This window comes from Myodes glareolus, chromosome 11, assembly GCF_982192425.1.
Source record: "Myodes glareolus chromosome 11, mMyoGla1.1, whole genome shotgun sequence".
NCBI lineage: Eukaryota > Metazoa > Chordata > Mammalia > Rodentia > Cricetidae > Myodes > Myodes glareolus.
The window spans coordinates 26,414,357-26,431,634 of record NC_142036.1 but is presented as its reverse complement, the minus strand read 5'-3'; the positions used below and the strand labels follow the sequence as shown (position 1 = coordinate 26,431,634).

Below are 17,278 nucleotides of genomic sequence, written 5' to 3'. Positions count from 1 at the left end.
TCACAATAGGCTTACAGTACTGTCTCCTTTATAATGAAAAAGGAAGTATGAAACATGAAGGGTTATTTTTTTTTTTTACATTTTTAAGGACATTGCTACTAATGAAAATGTTAACAATGTAACTTCTTAAAACTCTCCAACATGCAAAAGTTGCTGTTTACTTTTACCAAAATTTCTTATCCCTAAATAAGCAAGTTTAGTTTGAAGCGATAAATGATAAATTGCTCAGATGAAAGCCATATAAGGCTTAAAAATAAAGAGCCAGCGTGCAGGGACAAGTGGCTAGCCACTGGGAGAAAACAAACTGACACCAAAATAAACCCCAGATGGAGCACAGACTGAAGCACAAAAATAAGACACAGTGATTCTAGAGGAAGTTTAGAAGAGTATTTTTGTAATCCTGAGTGAGGGCAGGGGTAGTGACAATCTGACATCAAAGCCACACACCATGAAGAAAAAAAAGACTGACATAGCTTATTACCACATGGAAATTAAAAACAAAACAATTCTTTACTTGAAGCTTCCCTAAAAATAAAAACAGACTCCTATTTGCTATAAAGAAAAGATAAGCCAGAGAAACATTTCCAGTGACTGACGACACACAGGGGTTAAAAAGCTTCATCAGAGCTTTATTTCTCAGCAACAAAAAGCTGCCTAGCAAAAACCAGGCAAGCTCATACATAGCAACTCATGACATACAAACATGAATGTCTACTTGTATGAAAAGATGCTCAGACTGGACACTCATCAAAGAATGATCAAATGCCTGCAAACTTAAGAACAGTGGGGTAGAGCTGAAGGTTAAAATAGATGACATCCAATGTGCTCACATGCAGCTGATGATGAGTACTGGGCCTGGAAAGCCTGACAGAAAAAAATCTAGGCATCTATGCTAAAATAAAAATATGTATGTCCTCCTGGGAATTCTAAGAAAACTGTGAAACAAGTACAATTGTATATATGAAAAAGATTCATTCTTACAGCTTATAATTAGTGAAAAAAGAGGAGGAAATACAAATTATTCATTGCCAAAGAAATGGTTCAATAAATTTTGGAGATTACAGATATAACCCATTTGGTTTAAAAATATAAACAGCCACCCTCCATATATACACATGTGTAGACAAAGGCAGATTCAAAAACCCACATCCATGTAGCAAGGGAAGGGAGAGAAGCTCCCACGGCATCATCTTTGACTGGCGAGATGTGATTTTCAGCACTATCTTTCTGCAGTGTCTGGAAGTCCCTCCCTAACATGCTCATATGAAGACCAAGTAAAGCTATTCTGATGTAAATGTATGTGGAGGTTTCTCTAGTTTCTCATCATGCACATTTTGTGAAGAGCATGCTCCTCATATTACTGTAAGGTATTATTAATATTTTTAGTTACATCTATTAAATTTGGCAATTTATCCTAAGCAATTTTGTTTACTTACATTTTAGTGTGGAATTTCAGAGAATATGTGCTTTTATTAAGGAGTCACTATTTTCACATTATATCTAACATAGTATATGTCTTATGTAAACACAACACTGCTTCTTTCAAAACAACAATGTATACTTTATGTGAACCACAGCAACTGAAATCTTCCAAAATAACTAAATTCTATGCTTTTTTTCTATTATTATATTTAGAAATACATAAATATTCTATTTATGCTTTAAGAAGTAGAAATATACCTCAGTGGGACATCCACTGGTTATACAGAAAACAAGCCAGCACATTCAGCCTTTTCATGAACTTAAGAAAACACCAGTGGGGGCAAAAGCCACCAAAGAGCTGACCAGGCTTAGTGGCTGTTAGGACAAACTCACCAAGATGACGCCCAAACTCCACAAGTCACAGGATTCATCATAGCCATTGTGCGTCAAGAGCTCTGGTGCTGCATAGTGAAGGGTGAAGCACGGGGTCTTGAGGGGCTGGTTGTCAGGTGGCTTGAGGCGTGCAAACCCAAAGTCAATTACTTTAATTTCTAGATTGTCGTTTTCATCAGTGAACAATAAATTCTGTAAGATGCCAAAACTCTGGTTAGATTCTCATTGAAACAGCAGGAGATCTGCTAATCTATCTATGAAACATTGTCTGACTCAAGCAGTCTCATAGTACTCTGGGAGCTGGATGTCATACCACTGACCTCTTCTTTATACTGTTTTCTATCACTTCAGTTTTTAATGTCAGATACTTTTCAACTACATCCTTATTGCATGATATTTGATTTTACTGTGAACCCTGAGACTGAGTTAATAAAATCAACCTTGGATGAGGAAGCAGAGCCAGCAACTAGGTGACAATAATTAGTCATAGAGAGTACGGAGAAGCCAGGGAGATAGAGAAATGCACAGGAAGGAGTAGGGAGGGATTTGGAGTTTCATGATCTTTTTTTGATTTGGGACAGTTGAAGAGACACTCTCTTGCTGGGTCTTCGGCTAAAAATGAAAGTTAGCAAGTTGCTTCTCAGGCCTCTCTGAGCTAGCAGATTTTCACCCCTACACCTGACTCCCAAGTCTTCACTGGTAAACAGAATGACGGACTTGATTAAAAACTAAATTAGGCAGGAGCAGTGCTGGCAAGACAGTAAGTCCCACCAGGCTGCAGGCAGCAGGGCACTAACAGAGAGCAGTGGGGCCACAGAAGTTGGTTAAAATATCAGTAGACTTAGTGCAGCAGCTAAGCTGACGGAAAAACAACACACCGTGCTTCTTCTTAAGACAGACCCCTTGTCTCCATTTCCCGTCTGAGTTTGTCTTCAGTTTCCTCTAGCTCCCTGCATTTCACTGCAGCCTGACTCCTGGACATTTACACAATCCTCACTTACAGATGCTGCCCTAACCATCCTTCCAAACTGAAGTTCCAGTTACTCCTATTTTCTACCATCATTGGGTACTTTTCCTTTATGGTACTTATCATTTCTATATTTTTAGCTGAATGTCTGGTCCCTCTCAGACCATAATTATGTAAGAGCAAGGACTCTGTCCACTTCATTAATGACGCTGTCCCTAGGGCCTAGCATAGATAAACCCAAGTATAACTCATTTTATTAGGCTGCCTTTTTTAAAACAGTCTGCAGGTTTGTGATGGCCCTATGCTGATGAAACCTTTCAACACCATTCCCCAACAGGCCGTACTAACTCTGTGTCTGTCAGATCTGGGGACTTCTCACAATATGCTTCTCACCACTACCACATTTATATGGTGATCTGTGGGTCTTCAAGAATTAAAGATTAAATTTATTTATTTACTTTTTTATGTATATTAATGTTTTGCTTACAGGAGTATCTGTGTCTGCTGCCTTTAGAAGCTAGAAAAAGGGGTTGGCTCCTCTAAAACTGTAGTTACATACAGAAGTCTGTGAGCCACCATGTGGATGATGGGAATTGAACTTGGAAAATTAATAAGTGTTCTTAACCACTGAGTCATCTCTCCAATCCCAGTGACTAGTAAGCTTTGCTATTACTATTACTGCTGTCACTGCTTTGGGGACCATGAATTGCATGCATGATGGTGAAGTAATCAATAAACATGTGTTGACACTATCACTGGACAGATGTCTCCCATTTCTCTTCTTTCCCCAGGCCAATCTATGCCCTGAGACAGAATATTGAAATTAGGTCAATCACTAGCTCTATAAAGTGGCAGACAACGGAGGTCAAAGACAAGGCATCTTGTGCCTCTACTGTCTGTCTTTTCTACCTGCCCTCCTCAATGAATTTTATCACTTCTTTTAAAGTAGGGGATATGTGACTCTTCCTTTCATTTGGTCACTCTGATCCATCTATAATAGCTCTAACCTTCAGTGTATGTCTTAAATAGCAGGACTATTTGATATAGGGGCTGCCAAATGGGTACTGTGCAGCATACATTTGTTTGATGCAGCTCTTCAGCAGAGCTCCTTGTGACCCATTACATTGTTAACGACCATCAGTATTTTGAAACGGGTCTTTTTCTGAGCTGTTGGTCTTAACAGTGAACCTAAACCATGTTGTAAGCACAAAGCACTGTCATCCAGGCTGGTGGCCCACTTAAGCACCCAGGCAGAGAAGATTTACTTCTATAAACCTTAGGAACCAAATCTGCTAACTTTAAAACTTTCTTCTACAGCTGTCTCACCTCTCTCAGTCTTTATGGAATTTATGAGTTAAGGCCTTGCTTTTGGGTTAGCTAAGGAAAGCTGTGGTGGGTTTGATCTATTCAGATTTTCTCCATGTGAACAAGAAGGCCTTTTAGCTTTTTATCATTTATGTATTCACTGGAATTATACTAACTTCCTTCAATAATTTTGACTTTGTATTCTGATAATTTTGTTTTTAGACAGTGTTATGCTCTTATAGTGATTAAAGGATTCCAGTTCTGGAAAATCATTTTCTTTCTTACTTATCTAGCTGAAGTAAAGAACATTTCATAATGTTTCAATGATTAAAATAAAAAAAATGGTTAGGTAGGTTGAAAACTACTGCCTAATCAAGACCTGCAGTGATATCACCAGTTGATATTCCAGCATAGATGAGGGAAATCTCACAAAGCCCCAGTCCTAGACAAAGCGCTATGGTCAGCTAGTGGCTGCTGAGAAAGGGAAAAGCAGTCTTCTCCAGGGATGACACCCTGATAAATTATTCCATCTCAATCAGAGAGTGAGTGAGGGGGACAAGGCAGTTGGAGTGGGAAGAAGAGTGGAAGTGATGTAAATACAGTACTCACTTATGAAATTCTAAAAAAAAGAAAAAACTTAAAGTTAATATAAAAAAGAGACAATGAAGTAGAAGTTGTGCGAGAGCACATTCTGCTCCTTCAGCCAATAGCCTTTAAGATACAGGCCTGCTTGGGCATGGTCTCTTAGAGTTTAAAAAGGCAGCAGGAACCTTGCGCTCTCTCTTGCTTCCGGCTCCTGTTCCAGCTGCTGGACTCTGTTCCTGTTTGCACTCATAGGACTGTTGTTTACGATGGTGATCTGTAAGTTTTCCCCTTAAATAAATAACCCTTTTAATTATCCTAATTCTGAACTGGTGTGGGATTGTTTTACGATATCATAGAAGGAAAAGTAAAGAAATAAAAAAAATTTGAAAATTCTTAAATTTTCTATCCTACAATACCCAGACCTCAATTTTTGACAATGGAAGTCATAGCTCACAGGTGTTTCTTGGAGATGGGTTCTGTCCTTCAGCAGTCATCCCTAAGGTGCTCTGCAGTGCCAGGCAGTGTGCTACACATCTTGGGAGAAGCACATTTGGCTTCTCCTCCACAGGGCCTGCCAAGACCCTGGAAATGACAACTTTATTCCACTAAGGCTAGTGAAGAACTTCCTTAGTCTTAATTCTTAGAGGAAATGAGGGGATAGGACATTCACTTTAAGCTGATGACTTCAATCCATTCATCATATTAGAGAACATGTACACTTAGAGCACACTGCTAATTTCCTACCTCTTGTCCTAAGGGAGGAAGTGCAGTGTCACACAGTTCTACATGGGAGGTGTTCATGGTCAGGAATGATAGGAAGTAACAATTGATTCACTTCTACCCACATTTCAATTTCTGCCTGAAAATACTACCATACAGAGAACTTTTCTTAGTCTTTTAAGAAGATCATATGAAGATTACAAAGCAGCCTAAGAATGTCAGCCAGCTTCTAAATTTGTCTGATTTACACCTAGAACTTAAGAGATATATCTATGCAGAAAATGAATGCCATTTAACCATCTACCAAAAATAGTCAGACCTAAAATGCTGCATAGGAAAGGAATAAAACTTTTAGTTTGGAAATAATATACTCTGCCATTTAAAAGTCAAAGTGAGAGCTATGGTTAGGAAAATGTTAGTTCAAAGGTATATTATCACTTTCCTAAAACCTAGCTTAAGAATAAAATGGTGGTGGAACATGCTGTATAATCCAACAACTTTGCTTCATTTCAAGCTACAAAAGTATCTTTTTTATCAGGAAAGTAGGAAGACAAATTTAAATTCTGCTGCAGAGGACATGTGCCTCATTTGAGACTCATGAGCTGACAGATGGCCAGTTATCAAAGAATAAAACATGTGAAAATGAGTTCTATACAGTCATGGAACAGATCTTTTCCATTAAAAAGCTACATGCTTGTTCCTTGTCTATCAAGCAAACATTTAAGTGGTGTGCTTTCACATTTAAAAATAGACAGCTAATCTCCGAGGCACAGAGCACCATGTTTTCAGTGGGTGTTACGTAGGAGAGTGAGAACTATGATGAAGGAGCAGAGGGGGAGCTATCATAGTTGCAAGTTCGTAAGACACAAGTCACTTCTGATTAATTACTAGCAATGGGAATAACAGTAATAGAAAGGACAGAAATTTAACACCTGTAAAGGAATAAACCAATTGTAACCAGCTTTCTGTATCCCTGAGGACCACAACTGTGGTTTAACCAGCTATGGATTAAAAACTGAAAAAACAAACTAACAAACAACCCCTCAAAACCTTGCAGAACAATTGTCTAGAAAATATACCTTTTTGTCGTTATTCCCTAAAATATACAGTATAATAACTATTTACATAGCACTTACAAAATATTAGATACTGTAAGCAATATAAAGAGACGATTTAATGTACAGAAAAGGATACACATAGGTTATGTGAAAATAATGTACATTTTTATGTAAGATACTGCATTTCTGGATTTTTATATCAGAAGCAGTCCTCCACAGACACAGAGGAATAACTGTGTATTTGAATGCATATATTTCCATTCTTAAAACACCTTTTAATAATTTAACTATAAGACAAAGTTGCTTTTACAGAACTATTCTGGTTTAATAAAAAAGGAATATCAAACTCTTTAATATTTTAAATAGACTTGAAAATATTTTATAATCACATGGGAACTAAAAATAATTTTCCATTTTAGATCAGAAATATGTATAATTTCTCATATGGTAAAGGATGATTAACTGGCTTTAAAAAGTCAATGGCTTTTGTTTTTCAAGTTTTATACTACTTGTTTTTAAAAAGGGAGAAATTTTCATATTTTTGATACCAAAAAAGGTATCATTCTGAGTTAAAACCTTCTTCATTAATTAACCTTCTGAAAGAAATATAAAAAGCTGTTGATCTTCACTGCTCTTAAGGTCTATAAATACTACAGTGTGTGAGCATACAGAAACACATATAGAGAGGACAGCCTTATTAATTCTTATGTATAATTATGTAGAATAGATTTATGTACATTATTGTTTAGGAGCTATCAGTTTGATTTAAAAATGTGAAAAATAAGGTTTCAAAATACATCATCAAACGAATAAGCTCCCCAAGATGGAATACATATATAAGGGCTATTATTTTCTGCTACAAAATTTTCCATTGCTATTTTTAGTATACAACTGTTGCATGAAGTATCTTTCCCATAAAAGGCTCTCACACTTACAAATATAACCTCAAGATGATCAGCTGGCAAGAGGGAAAAAAAGAGGACAAATTTATTTTAAACTGACACAGAAAAGAGAAGAGAAAGAGGGGGGAAAAAAACCCTAAGAAACCTCTTCCAGTGTTTACTTACTGGCATGGGAGAAAGAGAACCACCCGAAAGCCTGACAACTACCTGAGGGCTAGCTAATAATGACTGCAGGTCAGACTCTAAGAGAGCACACTGTCACACCTCAGGCTTCAGATCTCTGTGCACTACTCCAACATCATGCATGTGGCTCACAGCTGAGACAAGCTTCCGCATGATGTAGCTGGCTTCAGTCTCACTGAAGTGCTTCTTCTTCTTGATGCGCTCGAATAACTCTCCCCCATTCAGAAGTTCCATCACGAGAAATGTATGAAGCTAGAAAGAAGAAAGAATATGTGGCCTACTGAAAAGGTGTAGACACATATCATCGTACAGAGTATTTACTGATTAGCAAGTTTAAATAATCCCTTGCCTAAACAAGCAACAGTAATCCCTGCATTTAGAAGAAAGAGCTAAAGGATAATGTAGCTTTTTAGAATTCGACTCTAGCAATGAAAAAGTTTCAAGAATTTCAGCAAAATCTTCAAAATCTTTTCCTTTACTTCATTTCTTTCACTTGAACTCTGTTCTAATATTCTCCCTTGAATTTTTATATTTTCATTTTAAAAATATGAACTGGGCTGACAATAATCTGATAATCTACAGTAAATGATCCAGAGGATTACCAACTAGTGCAACTGCTGACACTCATCTAGTTGAAAGCTTACTTTGTTTGATAATTTGATTAATTACAAGATTCTTGTAGATATTCACTGCAAGTATCCATAACTCATTGTGTATATTTCTTTGAAAACAATTGTTTCTGACTCTATTGGCATTATCTTGATTCAATACTTTGTCTCATATTTATTAGCTTTGCATTATTTTTATGAATAAAATGTACAGGGACTATCAAAAACAATCTTCAGGATGTAGTTTTACCTTTATAAACTCTAGGACCTTTCCTTATCAATAAAATGTAGATAATAAGAAAGCTACAGGTGGTATCTTGAATATTGGCCCTCCAGATAGCCATGTCCCAATCTCCAAACCTGTGTTTTTTTATCTTAGAGGGCAAAAGGAACTTTGTAGTCATAATTAAGAGTCTATATGGCTTTTATGTTTTTAAGACAGGGTCTCACTATGTAGATTGGGCAGGCCTTGAACTTAAGATCTGCTTGTCTCTGTTTCTGAGTGCTGGGATTGTGTGCCACCAAGCCCAGTCCATAATTAAGATTTATTTTTCTTAAAAGTACGCATGTAGATAAATGAGTGTTTTGTTTGCATATGTGTCTGCACACCAGAAGAGGGCACTGGATTTCATGGGACTACATGGGTTTTGGGAATTAAACCCAGGGCCTCTGGAAGAGCAGCCAGTGCTCTTAGTCACTGAGCCATCTCTCCAGTCCCTATGATTAAGATTCTTGAGATGGGATGATTACCCTGACTTATTCACCAGCATCTAAGGTATGGGATTAATCTATAGAAGCAAGAGATTGGAATACTTCATAGAAGGGCAACAACCCAAAGAAAACAAGTGGCCTCCAGAAACTAGAAGTCAAGTACACAAGTTGTCCCTCAGAGTCTCCAGAAGGAGCCAGCTCTGTGACTGCAAATCAGTAAGACTAATTTTGGACTTATTATCTCCATTCATTGTCTAAACAGTAAATACATTAAGTTTGTGGTGATCTGTTATAACAGCAATTAGGAACACAGAGAGGATGTAAAACAGATCATGGCACACAAAATGATCACCATTACTGTACAGCCAAAGTCTGAAGATCCACCCTTAACCAACATCATTATTAGTTTAAAAATAGGATTATATAGATATGAGGATCAACTGTGTCATTATCATAGGAAAAACTAAACACATATTTCAAAAAATGCATAGCATAATTATTATATTTATACTACTACATGCATTATATCATAAGAAAATTTCTATTTTAGTGACTCTTGAATTTTTAAAAATTGCCAATAATCAAGTTAGAACATAAGTTTAAACACCAGGAATGTAATTCTTGAGATAAGACATTAATCAGAGGATTCAAGATCCAATGTTTGGGCTGAGATATAGTCAGGATCACAGATATAAAACTACAGGTGGGAGCATCTAAGGTCATCCATCAGTCTCTTGATTGAGAGGTTAATTTTCTCTGTATTTGCATCAACAGGACACTATCTTTTACTGTGCACCTTGAATGGACAGGGGACTTATTGTTCCCATGAGAATCTGAGTAGGCAGTGAAGCAGTAGGGAGAGCATTCTCAGAGTTCAAAAGCATCTCTTCTCATGAGAACAAGAGGAAGAAGATCTTACCCATTTAGATGTTTATTTCTTCAAATAAAAAGGCTGGGTTTTGCCTCCTCTAAGATAGCAGAGCAAAGTAATTAAAAGTTTGTTGGGTTCTGAAGTTGGAAGGGTAGGGTTCAGATACCAGCTTCACCATCAACACACTGTAAAACTCTGTCACTGACCTTCTGAGTTTTGTTCTGAGTTCACAGTGCTAAGGCAAGGACAAAGATGATACATGTAGTTTATGGTACAGTGCTTGGACCACACACTGCATAACTGGTAGCAAAATGGAATTTATGATGTATTCCTGCTTCCACCTGATATCACCACGGTGAGTACTCAGAATCAAGTCCCAGCTATTCTAGTCAACAATGTCCTAGCAACACAATGGTAAGTGCCCAGAACAGGTTCTCCCTACTAGATTTTCACTGTTTGTGATCCTGGTACAAGTCTCATGATCTTTATAAATCTCAGGTCCTTTGATGTTAAAATTAGAGCAAAACATATTCAGGACTAGTTTTGGCATTTGTGCCTTAATGCTGACCTGAGAAGGCTGGGATGTCTGTCCTGTGTCAGAGAAAAGAATAGTGAAATAGAGAAATTTCAGGCATGGGAGGTGGCAAGGGGCAACTGAGAGGTGCTAACAGACCAGTCACAGTGATACTCCGCCTATGGCCAAGTGACAGGCTTTTGTGTGAGACTTCCATTGGAAAGCAGAACTAAGGGTAGAAGAGGCCATAGAAGGACCTATCCTGGAGGTTGAGCACTTGTTGCCACCTGGAACAAGATGCAAGGGAGCATCTCTGTCTTTCTGTTCCTCTTGTCCTTTAGCTTGTACCAAGTGGGCTTTAGAGTCCATTTGATGCTAGACGTGAAAAGAATGCTGAAGGTTTAAAATCACCTGTGTTGAATATGCACTAGTTAAGTGATGGTGGGTGGCAGCTGCACTCACAATAAGCACACTGCAATCTGTGACAGTGGCACACTGAGCTCTTGCCCCTCTGGCATCCACTATGTCAGTATGGCAACAATGGATAGAGGAAAGTTGAAGTGAAAGGAAGAACTGAGGCAGAGGTGAGCAGTGTGTGCTAGTTTCTCTTCCCTTCCTACTGCACGTTCCTGATTCTCACTCAGCAGCACCAATAAAACTGGTGAGAAACTGAACCCTGTGCATGAATTAGTACATGTGCATGGACTGAAATACCTGATCATGAAAAACTTCATGTAGCTTCACGATATTGGGGTGCCCTTCACAGAGTTTCAGAGCTGTTATTTCTTTCTGAGTATTGGCTTCCATCCTGCAAAACCAGACAGTTAACATCTACGTGTCTCTCCCAGCGGACTTTGATGCCAGTGCCCCATTCCTAACTGTTTACAGTGCATACAGACTACCTTTGTCAGAGTAATGAATCATACCACCCACTAGGAAAGTCAAACTTTATTTTTTAAAGAAAAACTTCCCTCTGAGTCAGAAAGAACTAGTTATACAAAGAAATGGATGCTCTTTTTCCTGACAATTTGGTAACATTATGCAATCATGAAGATTTAATCCATTGCCAGAACAGCTAGCTGACTTGTTCTCTTCTCAAAGCTACCAGAAGGCTACACAATTTTGGAGAAAATTATTTCAAATATTCAACTAGTCTGTAAGTCTGATTAAATATATCATCACTACAGGAAAATTTTGCCATGAAAACAACAGATTGTGATTTATATCCACAATTGATTGATTACTTGAAAATCCTCATGCTAGAAGTATCAGGGACCAGCTAGTAAGGTAAATGTTAAGCCCGTGTGTAAAAGGTTTTACAATATACAGTTGACTTCCTTCTCCATAATCTTAACATACAGAACTCCCTGAGTGGTATAAACACTTAAGAACCACTAGGACTGGTCATACCTTTTGCTGATTATTTTGACAGCAAATGCTTGATTACTTTTTTTGTGTACACACTTTCGACAAATCGAAAAACTTCCTTCTCCCAAAGGTTTGTCCTTCAGATCTAGGTCATAGTGTTGATAGAATGGTGAGTCCTATTAAGAAATCAACACCATTTAATTTAATAAAAGATTAGTACACAAAGGATATGTAAAGCTGTAAATTAGCATGTAATTATTAACAAATTTTAATGTAATATAGTTAATCATTAAAATCCACTTAGTATACTTATATATTCAAGTATATATCTGTTGAAGATGCACTGTCCTCTATCGCTGTAAAAAGGAGCTCATACAAGTTGATGTCTATGATCCTCTAAGGAAAACACTGCTAGTTCCACTTATTCATCTTCTAAAACTACCCTTTAGTTCAACGATGATCTATTAAATTTACTGAACTTAAGAACATCAATTAGTATTTAAGCATTCACACAAACCACAAATACAGTGCCGAGGCAACCACACCTATATACCTTCATCATTGCACTCCTGGCAACATTTGTTACTCCAGGACGTTCAGCTCCCATATGGAACTGAAGAGGATCTATGACAGCCGCATTACGCTTGAAGAGGATCGATGGAGCAACAAAGGAATAGCCCTAAAAAGAGAAGGAACGATAAAGAACAAAGATTTATAGTTTCACAGTTAGGCATAGTCTAGATTGTGATTTCTTCTTCTCATAAAAAAATGGTCAGATGAGGATAATTTTACTTTCATTCAAAATACAGCATTAACTCAACAGAAAAATGTTTTTCAGAAGGAGATAATGCCATCTTCTGGTAGAATTAGATCAATTCAAAAATGAAGGTAGAAAGGCTTCCTCTCTATTTTACCCTCAAATCTGACGCAAGCCTGTAATTTTTTGCAATGATGATAATATTGATTTATAAATGCAACTGACCTCAAAAAAGATACAGTCAACACATCAAATAAAGTAGCCCAAGTATTGTTTCAAACTAGAAAAATGACAAGTTTCATTAAGGTTTATCTCTAATTTAGCAAATGTTGGATTTGTATTCTGTGTTTTTAGAATACGTAAACTTAAAATTGAGTTTTGGAAAAAAGAATAAGCCCAAAAGGGAGAATGAGATGATAAACCAGTGATAAAAAATGCATGATTACTGTGTGCAATGACATTTACTGATTTACCAACAAACACCTACACATGGTTGGCCATGTACTCTAGTGGCATAGGATATCCAAGAGGGACACTCTGGATGGCCAGATTAAACCACATTACAGGCACAGTGGTCAGAGAAGTACAGTAACAACATAGTTCAATAGGCACAGTATCAAACCTGATAAAGAGCCTTTCCTAAAAAAATTCTTTATTTTTAACTTTTTAAAGATACAAAATAATGTCTTTTATTATAAAATTTTCTCACATACATTGTTGTGATAAAATCTGACAAAAACAAACAAGCAAATAAATACAGGGGGTGAAGAGATTGTTCAGTAATAAAAAGTGCATGCTACTTTTTCAGAGGACCTGAGTTCAGTTCCCAGCACCCATGTCAGATAGTTCACAACTTGTAACTTTAGCCCCGGGGATCCAACAATCTCCTATGGCTTCTGTAGGCACTTGCACCCACCCACACACACCTAAAAACAAATCTTTAAAACAAAGATGGAAAAATGGGAAAATGGCTTATTTTAGCTCTCACAGTTACAATCCACCACAGCTGGGAAGCCACAGAGACAAAAGGGGAGGGGGGAGAGGAGAGGAGAGGGAAAGGGAAGGGAGGGGGAGAGAAAACCTCTCGTGGGCATGCTCAGACACCAACTTAATCTAGCCAATCCCTTCTTTAGACTCCCCAGTGGCCCCAGAGTCTGTCAAACTGACCGTAAACATTGGTCATCACACCTGCTGCTGTACTTCACTCACATTATTTGCTCCTCCAGACTAGTTATTGCCCTCCCTTAGCCGTCCTCACCTTTCCCTGTTGCTCTATACAAATGAGCCTCCTACAAGCCCAGTCTTTAACAATATGGTTTAATACTAAATATTTTATAAGAATAGAGCAAAAACTAAAATATCACAATTTCCATACAAGTCTCAACAAAAATGAATTCTGAAGTATAAAATGAATATTTACTCTTAAAAAACAAACACAGGCTAGGTTTTGGTGTACACCTTTGATGGCAGCAATGGGGAAGCAGAAGCAAGGTCAAGACTAGCCTGTTCTATATAGTGACCCCCAAAACAGTCAGGGTTACATATCAAGACTCTGTCTCAAAAAACAAACAAACAAACAAACAAACAAATAAAAAACAAAACACTGAAATTTCACCTTCTCCTATCTCACAAACAAAACAACCCCCCCAGCAAAGAAGCCCCCAAAATAAACCCAAGAAAAGTAATAAATCTACTATGTAGCAAACTGTAAGCTTCATGGTAGAACCTCAAAATATCTCTGCGTTTAATTTTGAAGCAATCACAGAACCTCTGATTGTAAGACAACAACAAAACCTCTTTACTAGGGAAAACTGACTTTCTCCGAAGCACATTTGGCACACTGGGACATTACCTGAAATAGCCTCTCTGAGCTCTGAGGCAGGGCTGCAGGAGAATAGGTAGGGTCCATTTCTGTAAACTCTTCAGCAAAGTTACTCACATCTAACTCATCCCGAATCACTGGTTTAAATGGAGCAGGCACTTTTTTGGCAGCTAAGTCATCCCAATTTATTTTCTAAAGCAGAGAAAGAAGAGTGTGATAGAGCAGAAATCAAAAAAGTCAAAATACATTATGAACAACAAACATGATTAAGCTCTTTTTTCTTTTTTTAAAGACAGGGTCTTCAGCTCTGGCAGACTTGGGACTTTCTATGTCAGTGGTTCCCACCCTCCCTATTTGCTGTGACTCTTTAAGATATAATGCCATTTTCAAAAACCATCCAAGCCACGTGTACAGCAAGTCTGGCCGCTATGATAACCTCATGTTGTGGTGACCCCCAAACCATAAAATTATTTTTGCTACTACTTCATAACTCTAATTTTCTATTGTTATGAATTGTACTATAAATATTTGTTTTCTGATAGTCTTAGGTGACTCAGATCAAAGGTTAGGGGGTCAAGCTGAAACCCGCAGCAGACCATGTCATGTAGACCATATGTAGACTATGCTGGCTTTGAACTCAGAGACTGACTGCCTCTTTCTCCAAAATTCTGGGATTAAAAGAGTGTGCCACCACACCTGGCTAAGACTTTAGTTACTAGTAAGTGGGATTAAAAGTAAGAGTGCATATTTCAAACTGAGGGCTAAAAGTATTATTTTTCCAAGCAGGATCCCATTTTCAGACTGTAGCATCTTGAAAGTGCCTGCTGCTTTCCCACCTCAGGAATGTCAGTGTCCTCTAGAGGGCACCAAGACACTCTGGTTCACCCTGGATCTCCCTCAGAGATAAAAGAAAAAAATTACTTTTGTCCTGAGCTTTGAAAGAAAAGTATTAAGATAAAATGAAAACAAACAAACAAATAAACAAACCAACAAGTCCCTCAAGCTGTAAAATACTGGTATAAAGGGCTTCGACACTTTCTGTAAACGTGATGCTAACTCCTATTTTCTAGGGGCTCACTGATCTCTCCCCTTCCACTGGCTTTCCCTTGGGTTACCTGGACAGATTACAAAGTAAGAGTGTCATGAGTCAAGTGTTTGCTTACACTTGAGGTTTAAATAACACTGCCACAGTAGCTCTTTTCTCACTCAACCCCAATCAATATTTAGATACTGCCTCTCGTCTCCCCCCATACACACTAGCTGAGTAACTGACACGTTTTGTATTATTCAAATTCAACCCTCTGTTGTTTATTTATGCTCCTTCTGTCAATTAAAACATCCTTAGATAGTAGTCACTGAATCAAATCTTAAAGATTAGAATAGTATCTATCCACGTTCCAGTTAGTGTTCATTCCTCTATGTGTCTGTAATGACATTTTTATGGTTACAATAAACATTTATTTAATGCGAGGCTTCTGCAGAGCAAATAATTCTTAAATTGTGATTCAGGTTGAAACAACTTCACAAAAATATGCTGAGACGAGGCATATTCATGGATCTCAACTACAAGATCACTTTTTTGCCCCTTCTTCTTTTTCTTTTCTTTTCCGAATAACCCCTTTCAGATAGGGTTTATGGCAGAATTTGCCTTCCTCATACTTTATCCACTGCTCCTTAGGCAAAGATCTGTTGCCTCATGCTCAGGTCCAGGGCTCTCTTAATTCAAAACATCCTGCCATTATAAAGACCCTCAGGAAGCCTTCTATGGCTTCCTCTACATCTTCAGTCTCATATTGCATCATCTCACATTAAACACAGTTTGTTGAATCCTGCAGCATTATAATACCATTTTCGAAAACCATCCAGTCACGTGTACGGAGAGTCTGGCCGCTATGATGACCTGAGATTCAATGACTTCTATTATAGGCATACAGTTTGTGCTTTACTTGCTGAACAAACATTAAAGAAAATTCTAGGGCAGGTGAAATGGCTCAGTAAAGTACAGGTGTTTGTTGCCAAACATGACAGTCTGATTTTGATCCTCAGGGTCCCACACTGTTAAGAAAAGAACTCTCTCTCTTGGGAATTGTCTTCCCCACCCCCACTAAAATTTTTTTTTATTAGTAATTTATAAAAATTTCCACTTCCTCCCCTCCTCCCAATACCCTCCCACTCCCCCCACTCCCTCTCCTCCTCCCTCTCCAGTCCTAAGAGCAGTCAGGGTTTCCTGCCCTGTGGGAAGTTCAAGTTCCTCCCCCCTCCCTCCAGGTCTAGGAAGGTGAGCATCCAAACAGACTAGGATCCCAAAAAGCCAGTACATGCAGACGAAACAAATCCCCACCACTAAAATTTTTAAAAGCATCTTTAAAAACAACAAACTTGTAGAATAAAGGGAAAATTTAAAGGAACATGTTGTTACCAAAAGAATGTTCAATATGTAGAAAATTGAATGCTATTATTATTCTTCCTACTTCTACACCATTATACAAAAAAGATAATTTAGATCTTTGTAAATAGATTTCTGACCTACCCCATCATTTAAAAAGGAAAGAAATTACATAAATGAAAATTATTATTCCAAGCTATCAAGCAAATAAATACACCTATATTCTAAAGACACACTGCAACATTCACAAGTACAGGGAACAATAAAAAAGAAGGTTGTAGAAAAAGACAACGGAGGCATTCGGTTTCAATTTTACTTGTTAATTTTTAAGTCAAAATATGAACAAGATATGTTTGTTCAAAAAGTGCTATTTCTCAACCAATGCACAATACTTTTCATTTTATTCTAAATGTGTTTGTCTCTGTTACTAAACTTAATATGTTTTCTAGTAATATTTTAAAAATGGTTGGATAGAATAAAATACTCTCTTTGCAGAGAGAAATAAAGAGATCTCATTTTTTGCTGGGTAGTGGTAGAGCACACCTTTAATCCTAACACTCAGGAGACAGAGGCAGGTGGATCTCTGTGAGTTCAAGGCCAGCCTAGTCTACAGAGTGAGTTGCAGGACAGGCTCCAAAGCTACACACAGCGAAACAGTGTCTCCAAAAACCAAAAAAAAAAAAAACCCAAAAAACAAAACAACAAC

At 37.7% G+C, this 17,278-nt stretch overlaps 1 protein-coding gene across 3 annotated transcripts in view; it reads right to left on the bottom strand.

The window, feature by feature from the left end:
* Rps6ka5 (ribosomal protein S6 kinase A5) overlaps positions 1-17,278 on the bottom strand; it is a 169,837-nt gene that overhangs the window by 6,494 nt on the left and 146,065 nt on the right. For all 3 annotated transcript variants that reach the window (XM_085697840.2, XM_085697841.2, XM_085697842.1), the window contains 6 exons: positions 14,217-14,378; positions 12,161-12,286; positions 11,650-11,783; positions 10,954-11,047; positions 7,617-7,787; positions 1,816-2,007 (listed from right to left, as the gene is read on the bottom strand). In XM_085697840.2, coding sequence (XP_085553966.1) covers positions 1,816-2,007; positions 7,617-7,787; positions 10,954-11,047; positions 11,650-11,783; positions 12,161-12,286; positions 14,217-14,378 — 879 coding nt within the window. The remainder of the gene's footprint in view (positions 1-1,815; positions 2,008-7,616; positions 7,788-10,953; positions 11,048-11,649; positions 11,784-12,160; positions 12,287-14,216; positions 14,379-17,278) is intronic.